Raw genomic sequence first — 24,972 nt, 5'->3', positions numbered from 1 at the left:
CGCTCCATACACAGACTGCACAACAAACACACGCCTCATAGCAGAGACAGCAGTCAAGCTAAACAACAAAACCGGAATACGGAAGAGGAGGGTTTTCAAAATAAAATCCTTGGTAAATGCAGCTTTTATTTTTAGATCGTCAAAACCCTGAAATACCGCCATATTTTTAAAACAAAAGTTGGGTGTCTGATTCTCTCTTCACCACTTTTTATTCATGTAGTTAAGTATAAAACCCATTTCCTTACATTTATTTATTACAAATACAAATACTTCTTACCAAATTTTATAAATAATACAATAAATGTTCCTGCCTTGAATGAAAGTGAATTATAATTCAGACACCCCTAAAATGGACCATACCATTTCAGAACCTTTGCATTGGTCCTGTAAATGTAGGAAATCCGACAAATCGTTACCATTACAACATTACCTGAATGATTAGCAACTAAAAAGACAACTTACAGTGAATACAAAAGGGATATCTGGCGTTATTTACAGATAAAACTTCATATTTTATTACCACTTAGCTACTGCCATACAACAGCTAATGTTAGCATTCAATCACTTATTAGAAACAATAAGAAAGGTGTGAATTCCTAGCTTATGAAACTGTTAGCTAGTAAGTAGTTATTTGCTATAGCTTCTTGAAAAAGATATCAGGCAACATTTAAAGATAAAACTACATATTTTATTACCTCTTATAGCTAGCTATCACTTAGCTATTGCCAAACAACAGCTAACGTGAGCACTTCTTAGCTAACATTACTTATATGGTGTTATTGTATGATAAGAAAGGTGTACATTCTTAGCTAATAGTGAAATGAACTTCATGTTCTTGAATGCTAACTTAGATGTTGTGAAACAGCACAATTACTAATTTCATTTTTAATCTTACTGAGGAATAAAAAGAATAAAAACTGAACTTGTTTTTCTTCTTCCAAAGTTACTACATTTCCTGTTTTTAAATACCAAACCAAATCTTATAAACTATAGCTTCTTACATTAGTTAAAAACAAAATTCAAAGTGTATTTCTATTTTAATGTCATTGCATATGTTAACACACTGCCAGTAAAAACAGATTCTATAAAAAGGAATATACAGAGTATATTAAATAAAGAAATGTCTATTCTTACTCATGTGTTTTACGGTTAAGGAAGAAACTTCTGAACCAGGAACTTAAATGGACCTTTAGTCTCTTCTTTTTTTTTAATTAAAGGCCAACACTTCCTGTTTCTCTGCTGTTTATTTTGGCTGACTTGATGCAGTGAAGATGCTTATTTACCAACTTTCTTTGCTTTACAAGTCACACCTACAATGAGCTCATATTCTGCAGGATAATTTACTGATGGTAACACTGGGATGTGTTTGTAGAGTCATCAAACCATAAAAGTAAAGGCAGTGAATCTGCAACGGTTATAAGGGACAGAGAAATAACAGCTGTGTGCCGTCGCTGTGGTACGTCCCCATGAATTAATATTGCAGTGATTTTTAATTAAGACTTGGCTACTGACTCTACACAAACTATATGCTTTTATACATTCATGAATAATAGAACCAGACTGCATCAGATGACCTTGATACAGCTGCAGATCAGCAGAAGTAAACAAACAAGTGATTAGTACGTTCCCATGAATCTGTGTTTATAGATGTCATCAAGGCCTGAATAGAAACAGAAATTACCTGTGAGCCTGCCGGGGAAAGTTTCACCCTGTCATGAGACATGGGGGACTTCACCAGTTGAGCCCTGAGTCTATTTATAATCCGTCGCTGACACATGGAGCAGCTGGGAATATAATGTAGCCTACGAGAGCACAAACAGATAAACAGCCCGAGTTATAAAAGGGGGTTTGAATCTATTATCAGGCAATGATAGTTTGATTTCAGACAGCAGTGAAAGAACAGTATAGGTAATGCAATGTCCTGAGTTTAATTCCTTTGCTACATGTCATCAGTGCTTCCTCTCCTCCCTCACCTTCCTGTCTGTACAGAAGGCAGGTAACTTATAAAAGCAGTAGGCCTACTTCCTCATCTTTCTTCAGGTTCCTCTCAGCAGGATTTCCATGTGAAAGATTCTGGACATTTTTACCAGAAATACTAAAATGTGTTGAGTTTCTACAAACTCCTGAGGCAGTGTGCAAAACAAGCTAACGCTATCTTAGAACAGGAGTGCGCTAACATCAAGGAACAGCCACGACACAGAGTCCAATGCAAATTTTTAATTTTTATTCTAAGGTCTACGTGTAGGCCTTCATTTGGCTCTATAAGCTAACGTCAGCTTGATTGCCTACACCAACCAATTATTATTTAGCTAACAAAGACAAAGGGTCGTTATAGGCCTACGCACATCACGTAGGTGCAGGGCAATCAATAAACAGCAGCTAATAGGCTAAATGATAGCTTAAAAAACATTTACCGTCTTGAGTAGCTTACATCAGACTCCTTGGGCTAATCCTGCTCGGTAAATTGGCTAGTTTGTTGTTACTTTTTTAGCAAGCTAGCTTACCTCACTCAGTAAAGTTAGCACTTGAGAAATACAATCAGTTTTGATATGTTACTTGGCTAGCTTGCAAAATTCTCTAGCTAACAAAGGGCTATTACAAATGGTCTTAATTTTAGCCTACAATTGATGATGTAGCTAACGATACAAACTAAAGATGTGTGATTAATGTGATGCCAGTCAATGACGTTCAGTCTCGTGTATCACCACCCAATGCCCAGGATGTAATTAATGACAACAACTTTTTTGAAAACTCCAGGTAGTATCTGTAAAGGTAAGGTTAGGGCTTCAGTAGGTTTGATTGAAGGTAATTAGTTATTGCAGCACATTTCGGCATGACATTTGGATGCCCTACAAGCCTTTCCACATCGTTACACTTTATGAAAGATGCACTATTTGAACTCAGACTACTGGTTGGATGTAAATTGTGAGATGTGGAACAGTCCCAGGAAACCAGGCTGAGCACAATGGAACCTACATTATGAAGAGATATGAACAAGAGGCAGCACAAACACAGCAGACACAAGCGGGCCTAGCATCGAGCCCTGTGGGATCCCCCACGAGTAGACACGTCTCGTTGCAGTCGCTAATCATTTTAGGGACTTCACATAGTTTCAGTAGAAGTGTAAATAATCAGAGTCTCATGATTGGACCAGATGTACTGCTGATTAACAGACAGCAGCTCTACATACTTGCAGTCCTGCATGAACGTGTTGAAACAGATGGAGATCAGCTGCTAAATGATTCATCCAGTCTCTGGTGTCTCTGTTATGGGACTGAACCTCCTCCCTGTCAGTGTCCCTCCGTCCTCCTCGTCTTCCTCGTCCTCCCAGCAGTTCTCTCTGCAGGCACGCTGGGAAACAGCTGCATTTGGGCGTAAAAATAAAGCACGAAAGGAGGAAGAGTGGAGGGGAGTCTCCACATGTGGGAATAGCAGTTTTTTAAAGTTGTTGTTTTGCCAGAGTTAATCGTGGTGAGGTCGTGTTTATCTGAGGAACTATTCTGGGGTTCACATCTCCTGCTTCCTGTCGTTCAGTGACAGCTCTGAGTTTGGAAGTGAATGGACTGTGTCACAGTAAACAGGGGGTTTCCTGCATGTAGGACCCGTACGGTTGATGGGCATGTCCCTCAATTACATACATACCAGAGAAGCTTCCAGAATCAGGCATCACAAAGCAGCTTTGTTTTTAGCTTGATCATCTTTAATCAGTTCTGGTTCAGGGAGAGGAAGAGGGTCATGGTGGCAGCTATGAGGTGAGGTCATTCCTAAACAATCCACTTCCTGTCTGCAGGGCAGCCAGTGTGCATCCTGTTTAGGAGTCCAGAGCACTGAATGTAATTAAGTACCTTTTAAACAACATACCAGGCCAACACTGACTTCTGTAGGCCAGCGACCACAAAGCTGAATCCATTACAGAACGACTGAACGAGCTCGTCCTCTTCAGCCAGATGTTCTCTGTCCTTTGCTTCCTGTTTGAGTTCATCTACATGAACAGACTGAAAGGTGGTACAAAAGTTCAGGAATGGGGCACCTCAGTAAAAAAACATCATCCGACACCTTTTAGTGACACCTGAGACACGAAAAAGGAAATGTCCCGCAGGGCGGCGGAGACAAGAAGAAACAGCTTCGTGACCGTCACAGTCTGATGTTTCACAAATCCTGACAGAGAGTGAAAAATGCTGCATCCAGGTTTCAGAGGCGAAAGCATGCCGCTAGCTTCCCACTGGCATTTATCGCCCCGATCTACATTTTAGAAATGCTGACCCCTTATGAGCCATCTCGCGCCCTTTGACCCTCAGGTGGGCCCTTCTGCTTGATCCAAAGTCGAGTCGAGTCCAAAGGTGACCGCGCTCGGCTCTGGAGCGTGCTGCCTGAGGAGACGAGGCTGCAGAGTCGCTGACTTCTTTGCTTTCATGTGATGGTTACCGTTTTAAACACGTTTTGAAAATGCTTTTTATGCATTCATCTGTTCTTATTCCTGCCATCATTTATGGCTTTTATTTATTTTAAATATTTATGTATCTCTGATTCTTTTTATTGATCTTCTTTTTTCTCTCTCTTCCTCTGACGTGATGTCGTCGTCTTTTTATCGTCTTTTTATAACCTTTATTGTCTTTCATTGCTTTTATTTCTTTATTTATCTCTTAATTTGTACAACTGCCTCTGTTTCTGTTTTGTAATTTTGACTCTTTTTACTTTATTCTCGCTGACCTTTGGTGTTTGACCTTTGGTGTTTGACCTTTGGTGTCTGACCTGAGTTCTTGCCTTTTGTTGAAACTCTGTTTGGCCTCATTGTTGAAAGTTCTTTAAGCTGTTTTGTTCTCTGTAATTTCCCCGAGCTCCTGCCTTTGCTTTGTCTGGTGCTTTATAAATAAAGGTGTTATTATTATTACTATGTAAATTACTATTTATTTTGCTGCATGGCCTTTATTAGGAACAGGCATGTATCTGTCTGTGCTGGTCATGATGCTGCCTACTATTTGTACAACAGCTTTTATAGAACAGTTTAAGACAGCGCCCATCAGGAAATGTCCAAGAAGCCTACACTGAAGTTCCTACACTGAAGCTAAGCTAACACGGCTGCAGACGGGGTCAGGAGCACCGCGTACTGTAGCCTCTCAAAGAGTCCTACATGTAAGCAAACATTTCAGTTTAAGCGTACGCTGTGTTTTAGTTTTGTCACCGCTTCACGTTAAACGGCCCTTTCCCTCGGCACTACGTCTCACTCTGCACATCTACACAATATCACTTCCACAAACCGCTGAGCTGAAGTATTCCTTTAAATCAGAATCTAAATCTTTTCTTTATAACGTTTGAAGGCTCAAAATTAAATTAAAATTGATTAAATATTTTCTCCATCTCAAATATTTTCCTGCAGCAACAGAAGACAGTTTTTAGATCAGCATGTAGACAGTTACACTTTAAACAACCTTAATAATAACCTCACCATGAAATATCTCCCCAAATCACAATCACTTTCCTTCTAGGTGAAGTTGAACATTTGATTTGTGTGATTTACAAGTGTTGCAGTAATCAGACGCCTCGTCGCTCTCATGGCCCAGTTCTATCTCTGACCTTTGTAAATATAGCCGGGCTCAGTCTTACACCTGTGAGCTGTCCGTCAGACGCACAGAGAGGGCGACGGGCAGCGACAGCACTCACCGCCACATTAATAAGGTCACCGAACATCACGGTGTCCCTGCAGCCGTGATGCAACAGTCAGTGGAAGAGTCACATGTACGACCTTTGAGCAGACTTGAACACACCATGAAATACTGAGGAGCCATGTGGCATCAAAGGATGTCATGTTATAGTTTTCAAATATCTCATGGCGCTTGCTGGGGGGCTGCTAGCGAGTTCTGGGTAGTTGCTAATGTACCAGATGATTGCTGAGTTCCTTGAAGTGGGATTGCAAGAAGATTGTAGGTGAATGATCGGTTGTTCTGGGCGTGTTTATATGTTTTCTGTAGCGGTTGATTTGGGGTTGCTATCTGGTTCTGGGTAGTTGCTGAAGTAGTAAAAGATGGTTGCAAGGTTCCTTGAAATGTGGTTGTAAAGCAGCTGTAAGGAGAACGATGGAGATTTATGGATTGTTCTGGGCAGCTCTTTGACTGTGGCCACTGGAGGATTGTTAGGAGGTTCTGTTCAGTTGCTAAAGTAGAACCACATGGTTGTAGGTTCCTTGAAATTGGGGTTCTGGTACTTTAAGAATAGTAAAGGTGTTTGCTAGGTGGGAAGTTTGTACAGCTATCTGAAAGTGTTAGCTCGGCTGTTGCTTTGACACTAGCTAAATAATCCTTAGACTGTTGCTAGCTCACTAAACAATTAGGTTTTAAATGGTTACTCAAATATTGTTGGATGGCTTTAACATATTTCTTCATATCTAAAGTTACAGCAGTGGTGATGATATCTTTAGCAGGAGTTCACTTCCCATGGTGCAGCTTGAGTTGATCATGTGACCTGGTGGGCTCTGTGTTTCCGAGGTAGTTCAGGGACAACAGTTGCCCGAGAGATATTTGACACGTTGTTTGACCGGCTCTGAGAGGCATCATCTGTCTGCTGACCGGTCATCACAAGGCTCATGACCATCAGTCAGCTCAGAGTATTCACCCTGAACGCAGCGGTGAACACTGCTGACTGGAGGAGGAGGACAATGAAGGCACTGAACGATGACTCGGCCGAAAACAAAACAAGTGGCAACAAACATTTCCTGTTGAAAAGAGTTGAAAACAACACGTGTACCCTCTTTAGCTGGTTTGTTGCTTTTACTTTACTTACTCCAACATTGACTTCAACCGACACCACCCACAAGTAGGTGGTTCAGGAAGTGATTATCCAGACTGAGAACAGGAGGACGTTACCCCCGTGGGTCACAACAGGCCCAGGGGTGAAGTAATTAGCGGTATCCTGTGTGGATTCTTTTTTTTAACACCTTCATTATTTATATTCATATATAAAGTTGTGCTCTATCAAATGAATACAAAGAAATGAACATGTAGAAAGTGATCGGGCAGGGAGTGTTGGTTCCTGTGTGTCTGGTAATCTGATATGATTCTGGGAGGCACCTCCTCTTAGCCCTGCCACATTCACCCACATGTTTGCTCTTCATGGTTATTTTCTTTCAAGTGTTAGTTATGAATCATGTTTGACGATGAACACATGACTGTTAGTCACTGACAGAGGAGAGAGGAGAGCTTAGAGAGTAAGTGAACTCACCACTTACTCTCTAACCCTGACCGTTAACACTGGTGCACCCCAGGGCTGCGTTTTAAGCCCCCTGCTGTACTCCACTTTCTACTGTAACACCATCACCTTGTCTGCTGATGAAACAGGTAACAAAGAAAAGGCAGACACACAAAAACCTCCTCCTGAACATCAGTGAGACTAACGAGATTAATTTGGGAAGAGGCGGAGAAGAAACTTCGGCCCTCTTAATAACCAGGGGTCCTTGACAGGTAGTGCGGGCAGCTTTAAGTACTGCAGTGTCTACATCACCAAGGGCCTGACACGGGCGTAAGAAAGGGAAGCAGAGGCTGTGTCAAAAGAAAGAGAAAATACTCCTGCATCATCGATGGACCTGACGGGGAACATCCCTACCTGGTAAGGAAACAGCCCCGAACAGGAAGTCAAGGCTAAATACTACAGGAGGTGCTCGACTCTGCCTTAAGGCTGTTTACATCAGGCCCTGCAAGAACAAGATAAGGAGAATCATGTAGGATCCCAACCAGACGGATAACGGCTGTTACTCTGCAGCTGAGAGGAAGGTACTGAATAAACCAGAAGAACTAGTTTATCTCACAGGAAACTGACTTCATGTTGTAGCTAACTGTTCCCAGACTTCTTTTTAATCTAGTTTATCAAACAACAATTTTAAGTTATTGTTTAATTTTAAAGTTGATTTTTTTTAATTCTCAAGACTTCGACACAAACACAAATTTCCACATGAGAAAGTTTGTTCACAAGATTGCAAAACTAAACGCTACAAAGAACATTTATCTCCTCCCTGAGACCAGAACGAAAACACACACGTCAAGGAGTTTGCCTAAGACTGCAACACATAAACAAAGGCTGGAGTCTGTGTGTGTGTGTGTGTGTGTGTGTGTGTGTGTGTGTGTGCGCTCTCAGGGCGGGGCGAGAGTCTGGCAGTACTAGGCACACACTCAGATCGATGGCTGCTCCCTCCTTCGCTCCTCTGTTGCTCGTACAGTCACAGCAGAGACACAACGGGCCTCTGTTCCCGCTCAGGCAGCGAGACGGTTCATTAAAGGAACAGTCACTCAAAGTGTGCTGACGTGAAGCATCATATCTGTGCTTCATCTCCAAGTTAACTTAAGAGTAGATTATTCTGGAAAAAGTGATGCTTTGAATTTCTTTCGGACCCATAAGGATCATTAAAGAGCTTTAAAGGGGACATATTTTAGCTCTGCCGTTATTCTAACGTGTTTTTGAATCACGTCGGTAAAGTTTGTTTTAAAAATTGTTTACATATTAATATAATTCTTTCCTCCTGAAACCAACAAGCCGTTCAAAAGGTCAGACCTTCGCCACGACTGGCTGACAGTATTTGTAGTGACCGCGTAGCCCCTCCCCCACCTGTGCAATCCCACTGCACTGTCACTCCAAAGTTGTAGAAAACATGGCTGCTCTAGGATCGGTTGTTCGGCGTTATATGTACGAGCCAGAATCACCAGGAGGGATCAGAATGGTGAGCTGAAACTTCGACAACAACTTGACAACAAGCGATTTCAGCCACAGGTTCAACGTAGAAACCTGCAGCTGTTCTGAACGGCCCGTTTCAGAGGCGACCTCTTTAAACATGTTGTTCCGGAAAAACACAGAATTATGCAGTTTTCACTTTTTCACTGTGAACATGAAAAGAGAATATCCCTTTAAAGATATGTCCCCTTTAAGAGGGAGGTGAGGGACCTTGGCTGCAGCTGTACATGAGTCAGTTGTGACACCTTGTGGTCAGTCTTGTACCTGCTGCCTGTTCAATCAGAACCCTTTTTATTCTAACCCCAGAGACGCGGCAGAGAAGTGTCTGAAGTCAAGAGACAACGACGTTTTATTTTAGCCGAAGCTCTGCTGCAGCTTTAATCTGCAGGTTCACACAAAGATCAGCTTCAGGAAACACTTGAGATCACAGCTTAGAGAGGTTACACAGGAAGTGACGACATGAGGAACCACACACTGTCCTGTTGGAAAGGCTCAGCTGGTTCTGTGTTGGTCTGCGTCAGCGGCCGGCTGCTCTGATGGAGGGCTCAGCAGCTGCAGGGGGGTGGAGGAGATGGTGCAGATGGACTGGGAGTACTGGGGCTCCTCCTCACAGTCACTCACCGTCAGTTCATTCAGGTGGAAGCCTTCCAGCTCCGCGTACTGAGGACCAGAGAGCAGCCTCAGCGCCGCACACACCTGAGGAACCTGCAGGACCGTGTCCTTAAAGGTGATGAGCACCACCAGACCCACCACCAGGTAACCTGAGGGGAGATGCATATTAAAGTTGTGATTCAGGTCGATGTATAAATGTGAGTCTGACATTAACTCTTTGTGTTCGCTGCCTCGTTAGCTGCTACACGCTCCACTTTCAGCCAGCAGCAGACTGTGACAGCTTCTGATCGTGTGCAAAGCTTCTTCACTGCTGCTGGACAGGAAGTGGATCAGACTCTAATGTCATGTTTGTTAAGATGTAGAACATTGATTAGAGGAGCAGACATACATAACAGCCTGCACATGGAACATAATTAAGCACGTGTATGTTTCCCTTTACATAAAATGGTGACCTTTAACCTTCTTACACATCTCTCTCTTTAATTTAAAAGCTTCCTCCACCACAGCGACACATCACGTTGTCCATCACTCACATGTGGTGAGCAGCTCCAGCGTCTCTTTGGCTCCTGGACTCCAGCTCCTCCCCAGAGCGTCTCCTCCCTGCCCGACGGTGCTCAGGACGAGGAAGCAGAAGAAGAGGGCGTCCAGGAAGCTCCAGCCGGGCTCCAGCACGCAGACAACGAGGGCGGGGAGGAGGAAGAGGAGGCAGAGGACGAGCGCCGAGAGGAGGCCGGCGTGGAGGAGGGCGGCCTGGGTGTGAGGCAGACCCCAGAGAGTGTGCAGGTGGTGGACAGGAGCGTGGGTGAGGACGGGGAGGAGGAGTTTAGAGAGGAGGGTGAGGAGGAAGAGGGTGAGGGGGATCCCCAGGGTGCAGTAGAAGATGCAGAAGAGTTTAGCCTCGTCTGATTTGGGAGTGTAAGAGTCGGAACCTGAGGAAGGAGAGAGAGATAGAGAGGGAGAGAGAGAGAGAGAGAGAGAGAGAGAGACACTAAAGAGTTTGAATGAAACAGTGATGTAAGTTTCCTTTTGTGTCTTTCACCGTTCTAAAATGCTTCCTACATTTTAGGTGGGAATCTAATAGTTCGATACGTACGTATTTCACCTCCAGATATCTATTCACACATTTCCCTTTCATCTTTATATTTTGTCAGCGACTAACAGCCTGATAGCAGAAGGAACAAAAGAGTTCTTGGGTTCAGACGTCTCTCTTCCACAGCCCCCCTTTCATGTGGTGTCCCCCAGGGGTCAATTCTTGGCCCTATACTGTTTTCTATTTCTATTTACAGGGCCGTTCTTGTCCTTCACAGACAGTCCACTAAACCAGCAGATGAAGGAAAAGTTAAAAGACTTTCAATAAAAGATAAAAGCTCCATAAAATGTTCTCAGAGACACTAAAGGAGTCTTTGTTGTTCAGTTGAGAGTCAAACAGAGAGATACTTTTTTATTTGGACACCGTCTCCATGAGTTACGCTGGCTTTGGATTTAAAACAGTTTTTCCTAAAATCAATAATTAATTACTTAGTTTTTGTCACATTAAAGGTCGCTTTCCTTTTCAGACTGTTTGCTTCATCTGAGCGTCGAGTTTGTTTCTTCTTCTTTGGATTTTCACTTCTTGTTGAAGTTGTATCTGTAGTCATCCATCTTTTCTTTGTTTGTTCAGCCATAGTAGATTACTGTTTACTCACAACACTTGCAGAGAGCGGAAAAGCAGCCGCTTAGCTCCGCCTACCCTCTCTGGCAGACCAACCACTGCTGGCTGATGGAAAACGCGTCACTAACTGGGCGTCACCACAGACACCCAGTCATTTATTGAAATGAAAATCTTGCAGATTATCATTTCAGATCAAGGTAGTTGGACAAAGGCTGATGAAGCACCACTATGACCTGATTCTGAGCCGTCTATGGAGGTTCTACATCTGTCTGTGTGCATGAACGATACAGGAAGTCCGTTCTGTTAGCAGCCGTCAGATTGTTTAAGAGCCGTTATAAACCAAACTTCCTCCTCTTTCATTCTTTTGTTTGTCAGGTTGATTTCCTAACTCTCTTTCTCATCCTCTAACGTCTAACCAGAGTTCTTCCTCCTCGTCTTCCTCTCATAATGAAGCTTCCTTGTTGTATTCTAAATGTCAACATATTTCTTTATCTTACCCATGGTGGTGAGCGTGACGATGACAAAGTAAAGTGATGAAGTGAAACCGCGACGCGTCTCCTCCTCCTCCTCCTCCTCCTCCTTCAGCACAGGAACATCACTGTGGTGAGCAGACAGAGCTCTCCTCAGCACCTCCCTCAGCCTCCCCTCCTCCACACACGGGTTCTCCCGCAGGAAGGAGCTCCACACCTCCTCCACCTCGGCCCTCAGCTCCCTCTCCACCGGCTCCTCCACGGCCGAGAACACCACGGCTCCCAGCAGGATGAAGAGGAGGTAGAGGAGGAGCAGGCAGGGGAAGGCGTTGACCCTGAGGAGGAGTCCCATAGAGGAGAGCGGCCGGGCCATCGCTGGACGTGGCTGCAGACTGAAACCAGAGACCGGGAGCGAGGAGGCGTTTAAATATTTACAGCAGGAGCAGATCACACACGGATCGGTTTAACAGTTCAGAGTCGTACGAGCTGCTGGAGTCAGAAACATCAAACACACGTTTCAAAACAACAACAGAGTTTTATTATTTAGAGAAACATCAGATCTGTACAAGACGTCAAACTCTCTGGGGTTCTGATACTTGTGATGGGAGGTGCCAGAGTCAGACGTTTACATAGAACAGAATCCTTCCGCTTTAAACTATAAACTAGAAAAATATAATCTCAAGAGACCGACTGACAGCTCGAGGTGAAGCGTGTCCCTGTGCGCGTGTTAAAGTCTGCAGCAGTTAAAGCTGCCTGTAGTCTCTGTCCTCCTCTAGAGCGGCAGATGAAGGGAGTAATGAGAACATGCCCAGCGGCGTACTGGTTTCCCCACCCTGCCGATGACGGGCAGCTTGTGGGCGTAGGCTCGAGGTGGGACGGCAGAGAGAGGCGGGGTCGGGACAAAGGTCGTCTGGAAAGGACGGCGGCCTTGACAGCGACGCCCCATCTGTCGCCCGTTGATGAGGAAGGAGAAGGCCGGAAGCCCCGTCTGAGGGGAGGTGAAGCGAGATTTGGGGAAAACATCACGAGACAGACCGGCTGAGCGCTGACCTGAGCGAGAGGAGGAGGATCTGGAGCGCTGCACAGAGGAGGAGGAGGAGGAGGAGGAGGAGCGAGCCAGAGACCTGACGGAGGAAAGGAAGTCAGCGACATTCAGGACGAAAAGTTTGATGTAAAAGAGTTTGATGCTTTTCTTTACCTTCCTGACCCGGTGGCAGCGAGGCTGGGCGGGGGCGGGTCTGTGCGAGGACTCCCGTCCTGCCTCGGGCTGATGTTCAGGTTGGCGGTCAGCTGCGGCATCTTCCGGGTGGTGTCCGGGTTGGAGGCGGGGCCTGGCGGCTCCTTCCTGGTGTCACTGAGCTGGGTCGGGGGGCAGGGAGGGTAGCTGCCGAACCCCGGCCCGGTGCTGAACCGGACCGCCAGACTGTCTCCAAAGAAGGAGTACAGCTCGCAGTACATGTCAGGGAGGGGGACGGGGGTCCACTCCTCCCAGGGACAGCCGGCGCCGCCCGCCTGCAGGTGGCTGGCGATGCCCAGGGCCGCCTCTGAGAGGGGCTCTGGAGGGGGGCTGAGGCCGGGGGAGCTCACCCTGTAACCCAGACCCCCCACCACAGAGCCCGGCTGACCCCCCGCCCCCCCTTCAGCAGGCTGAGACAGAGACAGAGCCTTCATCTTCAGCAGACGCTCCACGGCCACCTGCAGGACACACAGGGGAACTGTTATGTGAATCTCTTTCAGCATCTGAAGGTGAGGATTCATGTTTGCTTTAATGACAGTGTAAAGGACGTCAGGGCTGACAGCACTGTTACTGACCAGGATGGCTCCATAGACTTTATGTCCGTCTGCTTTCACCTGCCCGTTAGAAACAGAGTAATCGTCCAGGACCGCCTGCAGGTTGGCCCAGTACGCAGGAAGGTGAGGGAAGAGGACTCGCTCTACAGCCTGGGAATAAAACAGATTGTTGTTATAAAGATGACTAACGAGAAGTGGAGACACAAACAGCAGGTTTGCATGAAAGCAGGCTCACGGCTTCCAGAGACACTCAGTATTTTTCATTAGATTTCGTGCAGTAAAATGATGCACCAAAGATATTTAACGTGACATTATTTGACGGAGGCAGTGATCGTACCTTCCACCCCAGAGCATGAAGCCCGACCACGGCTCCATAGTGTGAGCAGAGCGGCCTCACCGGGTCAGACAGAACCTTCTGGAGCGACAGAAGGATCTGATGGTAGAGACCACTCACCAGATCACCATGAGTCCTGCAGAGAAACACAGAGTTACAAGGAGAGCGAAGGTTAGAGTTTCAAACTAATTAAAGGACTCATTTTTATATATTTGGGGTCTGAAAGATTAACAGGTCAGGTCTAAGAGTCATTCTAAGGATCCCTACAGAGATAGACCTTTTTGTTACAGAGGAAGATGATTGTTTTAACCACAAACAGACGTTACATCGCTCTCTGCACACACACCAGACTCCGTTCAGAAAAACACTCATTTTACAGCACAGAACACAGGAGCTGCTGGTCTGCTGCTGGTCTGCTGCTGCCTCTGTTGTTTTGTTTGTTTGTTTTATAAAAATATTTTGGGGGGATTTGGACGAAACATTTCAAACATCATAGCCACAATATAACACAAAACAATGAACCAATCGAGTGAGCAGCAGACCAACACCTTCTGTGTTCTGTGAGGTAAAAATATTAGTTTTTTCAATGGAGTCTGGTGGCTGTGAAAAGAGCAGCGTAAAGGCTGTTTCTAGTTAAAAAAGCATCTTAGCAAACCACGTTTTCAAGCTAGCCTTGGATTAGAGAGATTGGACTAGCTTTAGCAGAAAATTATCCATCCAGTAATCAGGTGATTGATTTGTCTTAACAATTGATCTTTTTTTTTACATAAAATATCAGAAAATGTTCAAGAGAATTTGCCAGAAGTCATAAAAAATGTCTTATTTAGTCCAAACACCAAAATAGACTAAAAACTGTAAACTCAGACAGAGAAACGCAGCAAATCCTCTCAGACTAAATAAATCAATCACTGTGTGAGATGATCACACAGTGATTGAACCCTTTGAACACACTGTGATTCTCTGACCAGAAGATGTGGCTGAGCAGCAGCGCGGCGTAGTCTCTGAGCGTCCAGTGGTCGTTGAGCGGGTTGATGGAGGCGGCCAGCGGCTCCAGGATGCAGTACATCACACTGGACACCAGGCTGCGCACGTACGAGCCCAGGTACAGGTACGGGTTCTGGACCAGACTCTTCACCATGTGGAGGAGCCTGTTGAGCTGCTCCAGGTCGTGACTCACCGACTTCACCTGCACGGAAACAACAAGGACGGTCAACTACAGGAGAGACGGAGGAAGGAGGAGACAGGAGGAACATTCCTGCTAAATAAAGGTTAAATTAAATTAAACATAAAACAATCAAAGTGTCCACACAAGATGTCAGGCTCAAAATCAAACGCACCCCGCTGATGACATAGACGAAGTAGGGCAGGAGAGCGGCGATCTTTGAGTTGGACTGGAGGTCCAGCAGAGCCACCTGAGACACACACAGAGGGTAAGTATCAGAGTGAGTACGATGTTTAGCTTCAGAGAGCGTTTAACTGTTCAGCAGGTGTTTACCTTCATGAGGTGCGGGTCCTCGCCCAGGATGGCTCGTGTGATCTGCTGGTAGTACTTCAGCAGGTCGTCTGACAGAGTCTGCACCGCTGAGGGAACTGAGACAAGATGAGAATCACAGGCGGAGATCTGCTTCCTAAACAGGTGTTACTCTTTCAAACATCATTATACTGAACACAAACAAACATCTCTATTTTAATAGAGATAAGAGTTGCAGATTAGCATTAGATTTTCACTCTCGTACACTTGAAAATAAAGAGAAGACAGATGTGTGATGACTCTGCAAATCATACTGTGTCTGAGTCTCACCTGTCCCCTGAGGCTCCAGGTTCCCTTTGCCATCCAGGTACGACACGTTCACTGACACAAGCAGAAAACAGGAGAGACTATTACCAAAGCTACCTGATCCATGAGCTAAATGTTTCTGACGGTGCAGCGGGTCTCACCTCGCACCATCGTCTCAGCACAGCCTTTGGGGATGTTGGTGGCCAGAGCGAGCTCCACCAGGTTAATGTCCCGATCCTCCACGAAGAAAAGCTCTCCTTCTTTCACCGAGCGGAAAGGAAGAGCATCCTGAGCCCCGTAGCCACAAACAGCCTGATGGAAACACAGAGATGAAGGCCGTGATCTCTATAGACTTATCACACAGACTGAAGAGGCAATCGCTCTTCTCTCACCTCCACGTTGCTCCAGCGCAGAGCTCTGTTAAAGTCCTCCACTGTCAGCTTCCTCCTCTTGGCGTGTCTCATAAACTGAGAGCTGCTCTGTGTGGGTCCAAACAACACAACATGAACACAACATGTCTAATAACACACTTCAATGTTTCATCCATCAGTCCAGCACTGACCTGAGCTGCCTCCCTGAGCCGGTAACACACGTCCTCAGCCAGCAGAGCGGCCACATCGTCCCCCAGCTCCACGCCTGCACTCTCGGCCATGAGTTTGACAGAGTCCCGGGAGACCTCGGCGAAGCGGCGCTCCTCCCGGTCCGCCATGCTCACGGGGACCACTCAGAAACTGGAGTGAAAGGAGCACCTTACGTCAACACCTGCTACCTGTGACAGTTTACAAGACAATTAGGCTCTTAAGACAGAGTTAAGACTAAAAACAACGCGGCTACAGCCAGCCTCTTAAATCTTACACTGACATCTGTTGCATCAGTAATAGAGTCAGTGAAAATATCAAATGATGTTTCGATTAGCACATTTTTCAATGGGGTTTGGTTAGCTGTTATTTTTGAACATATGCGCAAGCGCGGAATCGCTGGCTTGCATGCTAACAAAATAAAATCCGGGTCCGTCTATCCGCTGAAACAAACAACGTAAAAGTGACCAAAGGGGGAATTATTATTTTGCCATTGTGTTGAAAATACAAAGTCTGCTGCTTTATTATTTAGTTAAAAGTATTACAGAGTGTGAGGTCGATAAATTACGTTACCAGGTTGAGCCATTGACGTTACCGGTTGTAGCTAAGTTAGCTACAAACACATAGGATGCTAATAGCAAGCTGTAAGAACGGCAGAGAACATGCTAAAACGCTAAATGTTTAAAACTTAAAATATACTTTACCTTCTTAACTACAGCGGCCGAAGGCTCATTCTAATTTGCTACTAGTAGGAAAGTTTACATCAGCGTAGCTAAGTGCTAGCAATAAGTGCTATATTATCAGTGTCAAGTTAGCTTAGCGAGGAAGAAACAGGAAGACATCCGTGAACCTTCCAAAATAAGACGGCACCGGATACCGTGTTTGATATGCTTCTTTCATGATGAAAATAAATAATACAGGTGGCTTTAAATCCATCAAATAACTTTTGACATTATACACTTTAATTTGACGAAAATATAAACAGTTTATTCATTAGACTACAGTATATCATTAATGATGCTACCTTCAAGGCCCTGAAAAGCCTCTGTTGCCCCATGTTCCCTTCTTTAAACAGCCATTAGAGTGATTTTATATTTTACAGCTTACTGTGTTTGTGTTTTTATAAGTTTTTCCATTTTTATTGTAAAGCATTTTGTTCCTGTGTTTTAGATCATACATTAGGTCAGGATCGGCAGAATATACCTTCTCTACTGGACACATTTTAGTTGTAGATGATTGTCCACTCATTTGACAATTAAAGGCCTCCCAGTTCTTGATGCATTTGTTGCAGCTCCTTGTCCCTCCATCATTTTGAATTTAAAGTGCAATTTCTTAGGTCTGTTATCTGGTGGGAATGTGGCCTTCATTCTTGTTGACAATAAGCGTGAAATACTAACATGCCATTTTTATATGCACAATTCCTTTTCTATATTTTACCTTAATCGTTGCATTTATTTAAATGTACATTTCCCTGGCTGGACAGGTACCAGAAGCACTACACATTGTACTTTGTATTACTGTGTGCCAATACGAATTAGAACAGCATTCAGCATCTTTTCAACTTTAAATTTGAGATAACATTACTCTTTAGACTTAGTCATTGTTTTCAGCTAATCTTTACTACAGTTATAACCCCAGTCACTAAAAATCTTCACAGGAAAAAGACGAGAAAATACATATTCACATCCAAGAAGCCAGAATCAGAAGAAGTGTTACCATCACTGATCAGATAAATATATTTGGTGATTCTGCAGCTCTAAAGTAAAAACACTGCTGAAACCAATAAAGACATCTGACAACAACAAGTTTAGAGATTTAAAATGAGTTTATTCATGATACTGAGCTCAGACATTTCATTAACTCAGGTCAATAATAAAGTATTTACAATAGTTAAAAAATTAAATTACACTCATAGCTACAGCTGTCAGGAGAACATCCAGAACCATGTGACGCTTTGATAAAGACCTCCTGATCCACACCTGAACAGTGAAGAGTCCCGTTTACACGCTCGAGTCAAAAAAAGATTTAAAAAATAAAAAAAAACATTAAAGGAGTGTCAGTGCTGCTGTTGGTGGTTCTGGTTCTGACTCGGTCTGGTCAGAGCGCCCGGTTGTCCCAGATCTCAGTGGCCTTGCTGCTCTCCAGCTGCTGCAGGTGCAGGGCGAGCGGCAGCAGCAGGTCGCTCAGGTGCTGGCTGGAGAAGGTGAAGGCGTTGTGGGCCGTGGCCTCTGCGGGTGGGGTGGCTAGTGGGGAGGTGGACGGAGGGGAAGAGGAGGTGGAGGAGTTAGGAGAGGTGGAGGGGAAGGGGGAGGTGGGAGAGGGTAGACCTGAGCTGCAGGGGTAAGGAGGCGGGGTCTGCTCTGAGGGTTTGATCTTGCTGGGGAGGCCGTGCTGGAAGCGGCAGCGTGTTCCGTACAGGCAGAACCCGAAGGAGCTGAAGGTGCGGCACAGCGCTCCACGTGGCTTCCACTCCTTCTGTGGCGGTGGGCGGGGCTGTGGGCTGGGAAGAGGCGGAGTCTTCTCCTCGATTTCATCAGGTGACTCCACACTGCCGCCCTCGACGTGCAGGAAGTTACAGCGGGTACCAAAGGGGCAGACGCCAAAGGAGCGGAAGGTGCGGCAGGGGATGTTCCTGCGGCGACGCTGGGCGGGGCGCTGCTCTGTCGGGCTGTGCACGAACAGACAGCGGTTTCCATAGTAACAGTACCCGGTGGTGTGGTAGCTGCGGCACAGCTCCGTCTTGTACTTGGGGTGGCGGAAGGGGACGTGCAGCTCATGGAGGCCGTGGGCGAACTGGCAGCGCTCGGCGTACTTGCAGACGGCGGTGGCGGAGTAGCTGGTGCAGAGCTCGGTCTTGTAGCGGGTGGAGAAGAGCCAGGGGAGGGGGGGAGAGGTGGACTCCACCAGGGGGAGCAGGGCCTTCGCCAGGGAGAGACCGCCATCATCAGACTCCTCGCCAGAGAGCAGGTTGTCCACCAGCTCCTCGTCTTGGTAGGAAGGCAGGAACAGGTCATCGCTGCTGGTCTGGAGACAAATAAAACAAGTCAAATAAGTCAAAGACTCAAACGCTGAACTTTATTTTAACACATGTCCGTGTTCTCACAGTACTGTAGACCTTCATGTGTGTCTAAATGGGATTTAAACCGTATTCTCACGGTGGCCATTTTCCTAAGATGTCAGGGTCATGGTGGAAGCTCAAAAGTTAGATCGATTAGAAAGCACACGTTTGTTCCAGTGATGCTAACGTTAGCTGCTACGTTAAGGTTACAAGTTGTACAGAACAATCGTAGGCAAGCTAACAGTTTTATTTTATCACTTCCCAGATAATTAGCAAAATATATTTAAAGATTAAACACAGCTAGGAAAAGATAGTCAACTGTTTAAAAGCTAACATATGCTAGCATTATGGAAACACCTTTACAAGTGTATTGTGCATCACCTGAAAGGTTGAATGCTAACAATGAACAATTAACATTAGCATAAAACCTGTGTCAGTGAACTCAAAGGAACGCTTTTCCAGTCTTGTCATGTAGTGGTTGATGACCATGAAGCAGTGAAATGCTAACATTTGTCAGATTACATTTATACAACTTGCAATGAGGACTTCAGCAGCTAATGTTAGCATTCAAACTGAGCATAATGACTTGTTGAATGCTAACATTAGCTGCTGAACTCCTCATTCAACATTAGCTGTTATTAGCTCATGTAGGAATTCAGGCAAAAGTTGTTAATTTTTTAATCATTTTTCTGTCAAGTCATGAAACAACTATAGATAACTAGCAACCGACAACACAGCAACTATAAAGAGAAAAATGGCAGCTTTGTGACGAGTAATTAGTGCCTTAAATTTACACTTTATAGTATAATTAGTGGAAATCACCATTATTCTCAGTCGGTTTCTAGGTGAGGGTTTCTTCAGTCTATAATAAAACATATTGACGATTTAGATAACTTCTGTAAGATGTTTTTACGCTCAGTCTAAACAATTAAATTTAAAATTATATTAATAACGTTGTTAATCTTCCCAAATCTTTGCAACATTGCTGGATGACTTGTGTTTAAAATACGTTAATTATTCTTTACCAGGCTGCAAATAGATTTCCGGTTAAGAAAAAAAAAGAAAAGTCTGAATTTTTAAAGTTGTGGTTTCGGGTTTCCGAAGGTCCAAGATAAAATCCTCATACGTCTGCAGCTGTCAAAAAAGACCAGAAAATATTTATCACTTTTAACAAGGTAGGTGATAATTCAGAGTCTTAAACCTACAAAGTAACTCGAGTTAACCAGGCTGCAAACGAAGAATACTCCACTTACACCGCACCGTGACGAAAGCTGAACGAGCTGACGAGTTGCATTTTAAAGGGCAGCACTGTGAACTCACCTCGAACATGGTGCAGACGGATGGAGAGGAGTTGGTGTTGATTGTGGAGGAGAGACCCGCAGAGAAATCCTCCGAACCGCTCTGAGAATCACGAGTTCACCGGGGAAAAAGAAAACGGGAGTTAGTCTGATGGCGCGGACTCTGACCCTGCTGGAACCACGAACAGAAAGTGCCCCCAGTTCGGCTTTTAAGCTCGCGCCTTCCGCTTCAAACGAGCTTCAGGTGTGCGCGAGGGCTGTGCCAGAGGTGTGTCTCCAAACACCAATCAGGTCCACGTGCGGCGGTGTGAGCGTCCAGGTATCTACGTGAAGCTATTTTTAGACAGTTCTTCCTGAAATACAAATGTTAAACTATTTCTATGACCTACTTTCATGTTGTTTAATGATAATTGGCATTATCGTTTTTGAAGGTCTATTTTTCTGTCTGCTGGCGGATGTTTATCTTCTGCAGGTCCCAATAAACATCCTTAAAGGGGATGTTCTCACTTCATTAGAGATTTGTCGACATTAACACCTCAGTCGGAAGGAGAAGTCAAAACAAACGTAATTAAAAGCCGTCTGATGAGAACACAGGAGCACAAATAGACAAATATTTCCTTAAGCTGATCCGACTGTTAGAGCCGGAAGTGTGAAATATTTTCAAAATCAAAGTCTGTCAAAGTCTAATTATAGATCGCATTTTATATGAAAGGCGTAACGTACTTCCAAACAGAAAACAGACACACGTGAGCTCTTCAATGAAAGGGGAATAATAAACATTAATCAAAGTCTAATTTACATTTAGTTTTAAAAATATACTATATTTTATATTTTCATAGATTTCTAGTTTAATCTTGAGTATTTCTAAGATTATTTGTGTATATTTTTTATCATTTTATTTATTTAAAAATTCACCAATAAAACCTTTGATTTGAATTTAACTGGAATTAAACAATAAGGTGTTATATATTATTATTAAAGGGAGGTAAAAAATAACCATACCTAAGATACATTGTGCACAGACCAAAGAAGTGTTTATAACATCCCTTTAAATGTTGATTATTTTGCTATTTTAAATAAAAGTAGGTGTAAATAAACTTCTTTATACAGGAAATAATTGTCAGAGTAATTAAAGTAGTAACCACTTAATTTGTCTATATTTTTAATCTTTGTAAAGCTGCTCCAGCTCTCAGAGCTTTATTTAGATTTATATGAGGATGTGTTCATGTGTATGTAAGAGCACAGCAGACAGGCAGAGCACATTAAAGCACGAGCAGTGTTAAAGGAACTCAGTGAGTCGTTCATGAAAGTCAAAGACCTCGCTCTTAGATAAAGAAGAGTTTAGACTCTTTTCTTTTGTTTTTAAGCTGTCTGTTTGTTTGTTGTCTTTGAGAAGAATCGTTCTCCGTCAGACTGAAGCAGCTGCCCTCCTCCCGCTCAGCGCCTGTTGCTCCGTCGGCCTCTGTGTGACCACAGAACCATCTCAGTGGTGTAAAGTAGCTCATCGTTTACTCGGGTTGAACTGAAGAACATGTTTGAGGTTGTGTTTTATTATATTATTATATTTCTTAAACTTCTTGGCGGCAAACATTTTATTTTAACTTCTTAAAATGAACCTTAAAGCTTAAAGACCTGACGAGCTCCACATCCATCAGCTGCAACATGAACACATGAATGCATCAATAACTCTCAATACATATGACTTACCTTGCGTTATGGTTGCACCTTGCTAACCAAGCTAGCGCTCATGTTCTCCTTCCTGGCTCCACCCTCTCGTCCAAATATGGTCACTGCTGGCTCCAAGGCCCAGATTAGAAGCCTCAGAACTAATGGGTGACATCATGGTGTAACCGCCACCTCCTATATACAGTCTATGGTGAGAACTTGGTAACAATGAAAACAAAGAGAGCGTGACTGACCACGAAGAAAAAAAAATCTTTATTTCTTTTCTTATCAAGATACATTAAAGGATACAGAGACATCGGAATAAAAAACACTTGAGAAAAAGTTTCAGTTGTAGCATGTTCGTCTCTCCATCATACAAAAATCATGTTGAAATCACCCCCCACCCCCACCCTCACACCCGCCCCCCGCCCACATGATGAAGGAGAGCACTGTTCCACATGTACAGCCGCCTGTTAGAGCCATCTCCACGCCGCTGGAGCAGAATGACACACTTTAGATGTAAAAAAGTTTAAAATAAGCCAGTTTCCACTTTTCTTTACACACATTAGTTTTTGCTACAAACTCGACACTTCAATTTCTTCTTTTGGAGAAATATTACAAAGCCCACATTGGGACCAAACGTGCTTATAAAACCGGAGCGACCCCTCGTTCAGCGGGGAGACAGAGGAGTCATAATTATCCAATTAGTTCGGTTTTAGTGCTCGCCCTTTCAGAGCGGACGAACAGGGACTGAGAGAAAACGAGACGGCTGAACTTTCCAATCAAACTCCTCCAAGGCCTTCGAAACTCTGTTTGCAGTTTGACACATTACTTTCAGAGCTTGATTTTGGCCCTATTTGCTTTCCGTACATTTACATATTGCTGTTTTTTTTGTTGTTGTTTTTTTTTTACAGTCTTTTTATCAACTGACCAGTAACAAAACGGCGCCAGTTTCATCCTTAACAAGCGAACAGTACATCGTCAGAAATGTTGCGGCTTCACTCAAACATTACTTCTTGTTTTCCACATTATGGCTTCATTTGGGACTCAAACACAGAACCGCAAAGCCAAACGAGTTCCACCATCTTTTAATTTCACTGTAAAACTACTAAACGGTTTAATTCTGACTGCCTTTCAAACGTCGTGGGGTGAGATTCAGACTCTTTAACGGCTAAAAGTGGCAAGAAAAACGGGGAAATCGAGCGACAGGAGACAAATTACTTCAACAGCACCGATCCTCATTCAGGTTCTTAAAAACGTACACATCTGATTGGAAGGTGGAGACGGTACGGAGGGTTAGTCATGACAAAACAATTAATCAAGTGAGAACAAAACAGATTTAAGCTCCTACATCAGGATTCAGTTTGAGGTGTAAGAACACAAACAGGGATCCATCCTCGACACACACACAGCTGGTTAACCTCCCTCCTCCTCCTGAGCTGTGTCTGATGAACTCTCCTGCTGCTTCCAGCTCCTTGAGGCTGACCAGTGCCCAGTGTGATGAGCTGTGAGCTCGGATCAGTACCAGGATTTCTCTGATGGACACCAACTACCTGCGTTCTGTTTCAGCTGTGGAGCGCCTGTCCATCTGTCTCACTGAGTGGCAGTTTCACTGTATCTAGCAAGTCACAGGTGGGCTGAGATCTGTCTCACTACAGCGCTATGAAGCCACAACAAACAGATGTTACTGAGATTTAATGACAATAAACAGGCTGAGAGGATGCTGAGAGAACTACATCAGGAGGCAGGTTTGTAAAGAGGCTGAGGTCATGCTCTGTCAGGTCTGTCTGCAGGACGACATGAACACGACTCTTAAAATGACTGTTTTCTGAATGGAGTTTGGTTTGACGATTTCTCCAAGTACGTCAGGAGATTCTCGGCGCTGATAGACTTTTACAGACACAGCATCAGGCTGACTTCCTGCTTTAGTTTTAAAATTCTAACTTTGCGTCTTTAATTAACTTTGTACAGCACAAAAAATTTGCTTTGTTTTTAGGAAAACATCTTAAATCGTATTAAATTAAATATCTGGACTGTAGACTATTCGTCCGTCTTAATAAGACATTGAAAGATCTCCCAGCGGGAGATGAACACTAATCATTTGCAGCCCTCAGAAGGTGTTTTCTAAAAAGGTGCACGAGTAAAACTTCCTGCAGTTCGGACGGTCGTGAGCAAACACAGCCTCATTTCTTGTTTGAACATCATCCTGTTCTGTCCTTGCATCCTGTTCTGCTTAAGTTGTTTTGTGCTCACTCAATACTTTTGACACTGAGGGGCTTCCGTACAACAGTTTCAAAAGGGGCAGATGAGAGAAACATGACCTGTCAGGTGTTATTAACCCCTGATAACAGCTTGTGTCCGGCGGCAGACTGACAACAGGATAAGCTGCACAGTAAAATGTCGTTTGGAGGAGCAGCTCCGTCATCACGTCTCGAGACTCCACCAAAAAGCTAAAAGCGAATGATTCCCTGCTGATTAGACGAGTGAAATCTTTGAACCAGATCAGACCTGCGCCCTGCTACAGCTGTCCCACACACCCTCCTCACACTGTCTGTGGGCGTGACCCCGCCCCCCGTACACGGTGCATATATTTACACAAAGATCGAGACGTGGAGGAAAAAACAAAGTGTGCTTTATCACCGTCGGTTCAGGATGAGAAATATCTTGATTTAAATACACGATTAAAAACAGGCAGCGCTGAAAGAGGAGAAAACAAGTCAGGGTGTGGAATAAAAAACTACAAAGCCCAACGTGTCGTGTGTGTGTGTGTGTGTGCGTGTGTAGATGTAAATGTTTGGTAATCTAAGTGCTTGTGTGCGTGCATGTGTGTGTGTGTGTGTGTGTGTGTGTGTGTGAGACACAACCTTTGGGAGGTAACAGAGGACTAAAGAAAGATGACACTGAAAAGAGGAAATAAAGACTACAGGTATGGCGTACTGTGCTGCCTGTTACGTGACGGCCTGAGCACAGACCCCCCCCTCCCTGCTCCCACCCAACCCCCGTGTCCTGATGAAGACCCCCCC

General features: G+C 44.4%; 3 protein-coding genes across 4 annotated transcripts; all 3 read right to left on the bottom strand.

Moving 5' to 3' along the window:
- Positions 1-9,207: 9,207 nt before the first annotated feature.
- On the bottom strand, positions 9,208-11,821 carry kcnk7 (potassium channel, subfamily K, member 7). Its single transcript, XM_069672694.1, has 3 exons — positions 11,476-11,821; positions 9,861-10,256; positions 9,208-9,476 (listed from the first exon to the last, which is right to left on the bottom strand). The coding sequence occupies exons 1-3, from the start codon at positions 11,819-11,821 to the stop codon at positions 9,208-9,210; spliced, it is 1,011 nt and encodes a 336-aa protein (XP_069528795.1).
- A 148-nt stretch (positions 11,822-11,969) lies between these two features.
- taf6l (TAF6-like RNA polymerase II, p300/CBP-associated factor (PCAF)-associated factor) lies at positions 11,970-16,738 on the bottom strand. 2 transcript variants are annotated; one of them, XM_069672461.1, is made up of 12 exons: positions 16,633-16,738; positions 15,913-16,119; positions 15,743-15,829; positions 15,512-15,662; positions 15,375-15,425; positions 15,069-15,163; positions 14,911-14,985; positions 14,539-14,759; positions 13,577-13,709; positions 13,261-13,389; positions 12,647-13,143; positions 11,970-12,572 (listed from the first exon to the last, which is right to left on the bottom strand). In XM_069672461.1, exons 2-12 carry the CDS (start codon positions 16,057-16,059, stop codon positions 12,221-12,223), a joined length of 1,938 nt encoding a protein of 645 aa, XP_069528562.1. In that variant the 5' UTR covers positions 16,060-16,119; positions 16,633-16,738; the 3' UTR covers positions 11,970-12,220. The 2 variants fall into 2 exon arrangements, with proteins under 2 accessions (XP_069528562.1, XP_069528563.1); XM_069672462.1 differs by having other exon boundaries at positions 15,913-16,081.
- A 1,287-nt stretch (positions 16,739-18,025) lies between these two features.
- Positions 18,026-19,092, bottom strand: cth1 (cysteine three histidine 1). The gene is made up of 2 exons (XM_069672693.1): positions 19,084-19,092; positions 18,026-18,952 (listed from the first exon to the last, which is right to left on the bottom strand). Exons 1-2 carry the CDS (start codon positions 19,090-19,092, stop codon positions 18,026-18,028), a joined length of 936 nt encoding a protein of 311 aa, XP_069528794.1.
- Positions 19,093-24,972: the final 5,880 nt, after the last annotated feature.

Source organism: Semicossyphus pulcher, unplaced genomic scaffold, assembly GCF_022749685.1.
Source record: "Semicossyphus pulcher isolate SPU_LCO1_2020_fin unplaced genomic scaffold, fSemPul1.0.p SCAF_21, whole genome shotgun sequence".
In the NCBI taxonomy this organism is placed as follows: Eukaryota; Metazoa; Chordata; class Actinopteri; order Labriformes; family Labridae; genus Semicossyphus; species Semicossyphus pulcher.
The sequence above is the reverse complement of the archived record's forward strand: the minus strand, read 5'-3'. Positions and strand labels throughout refer to the sequence as shown.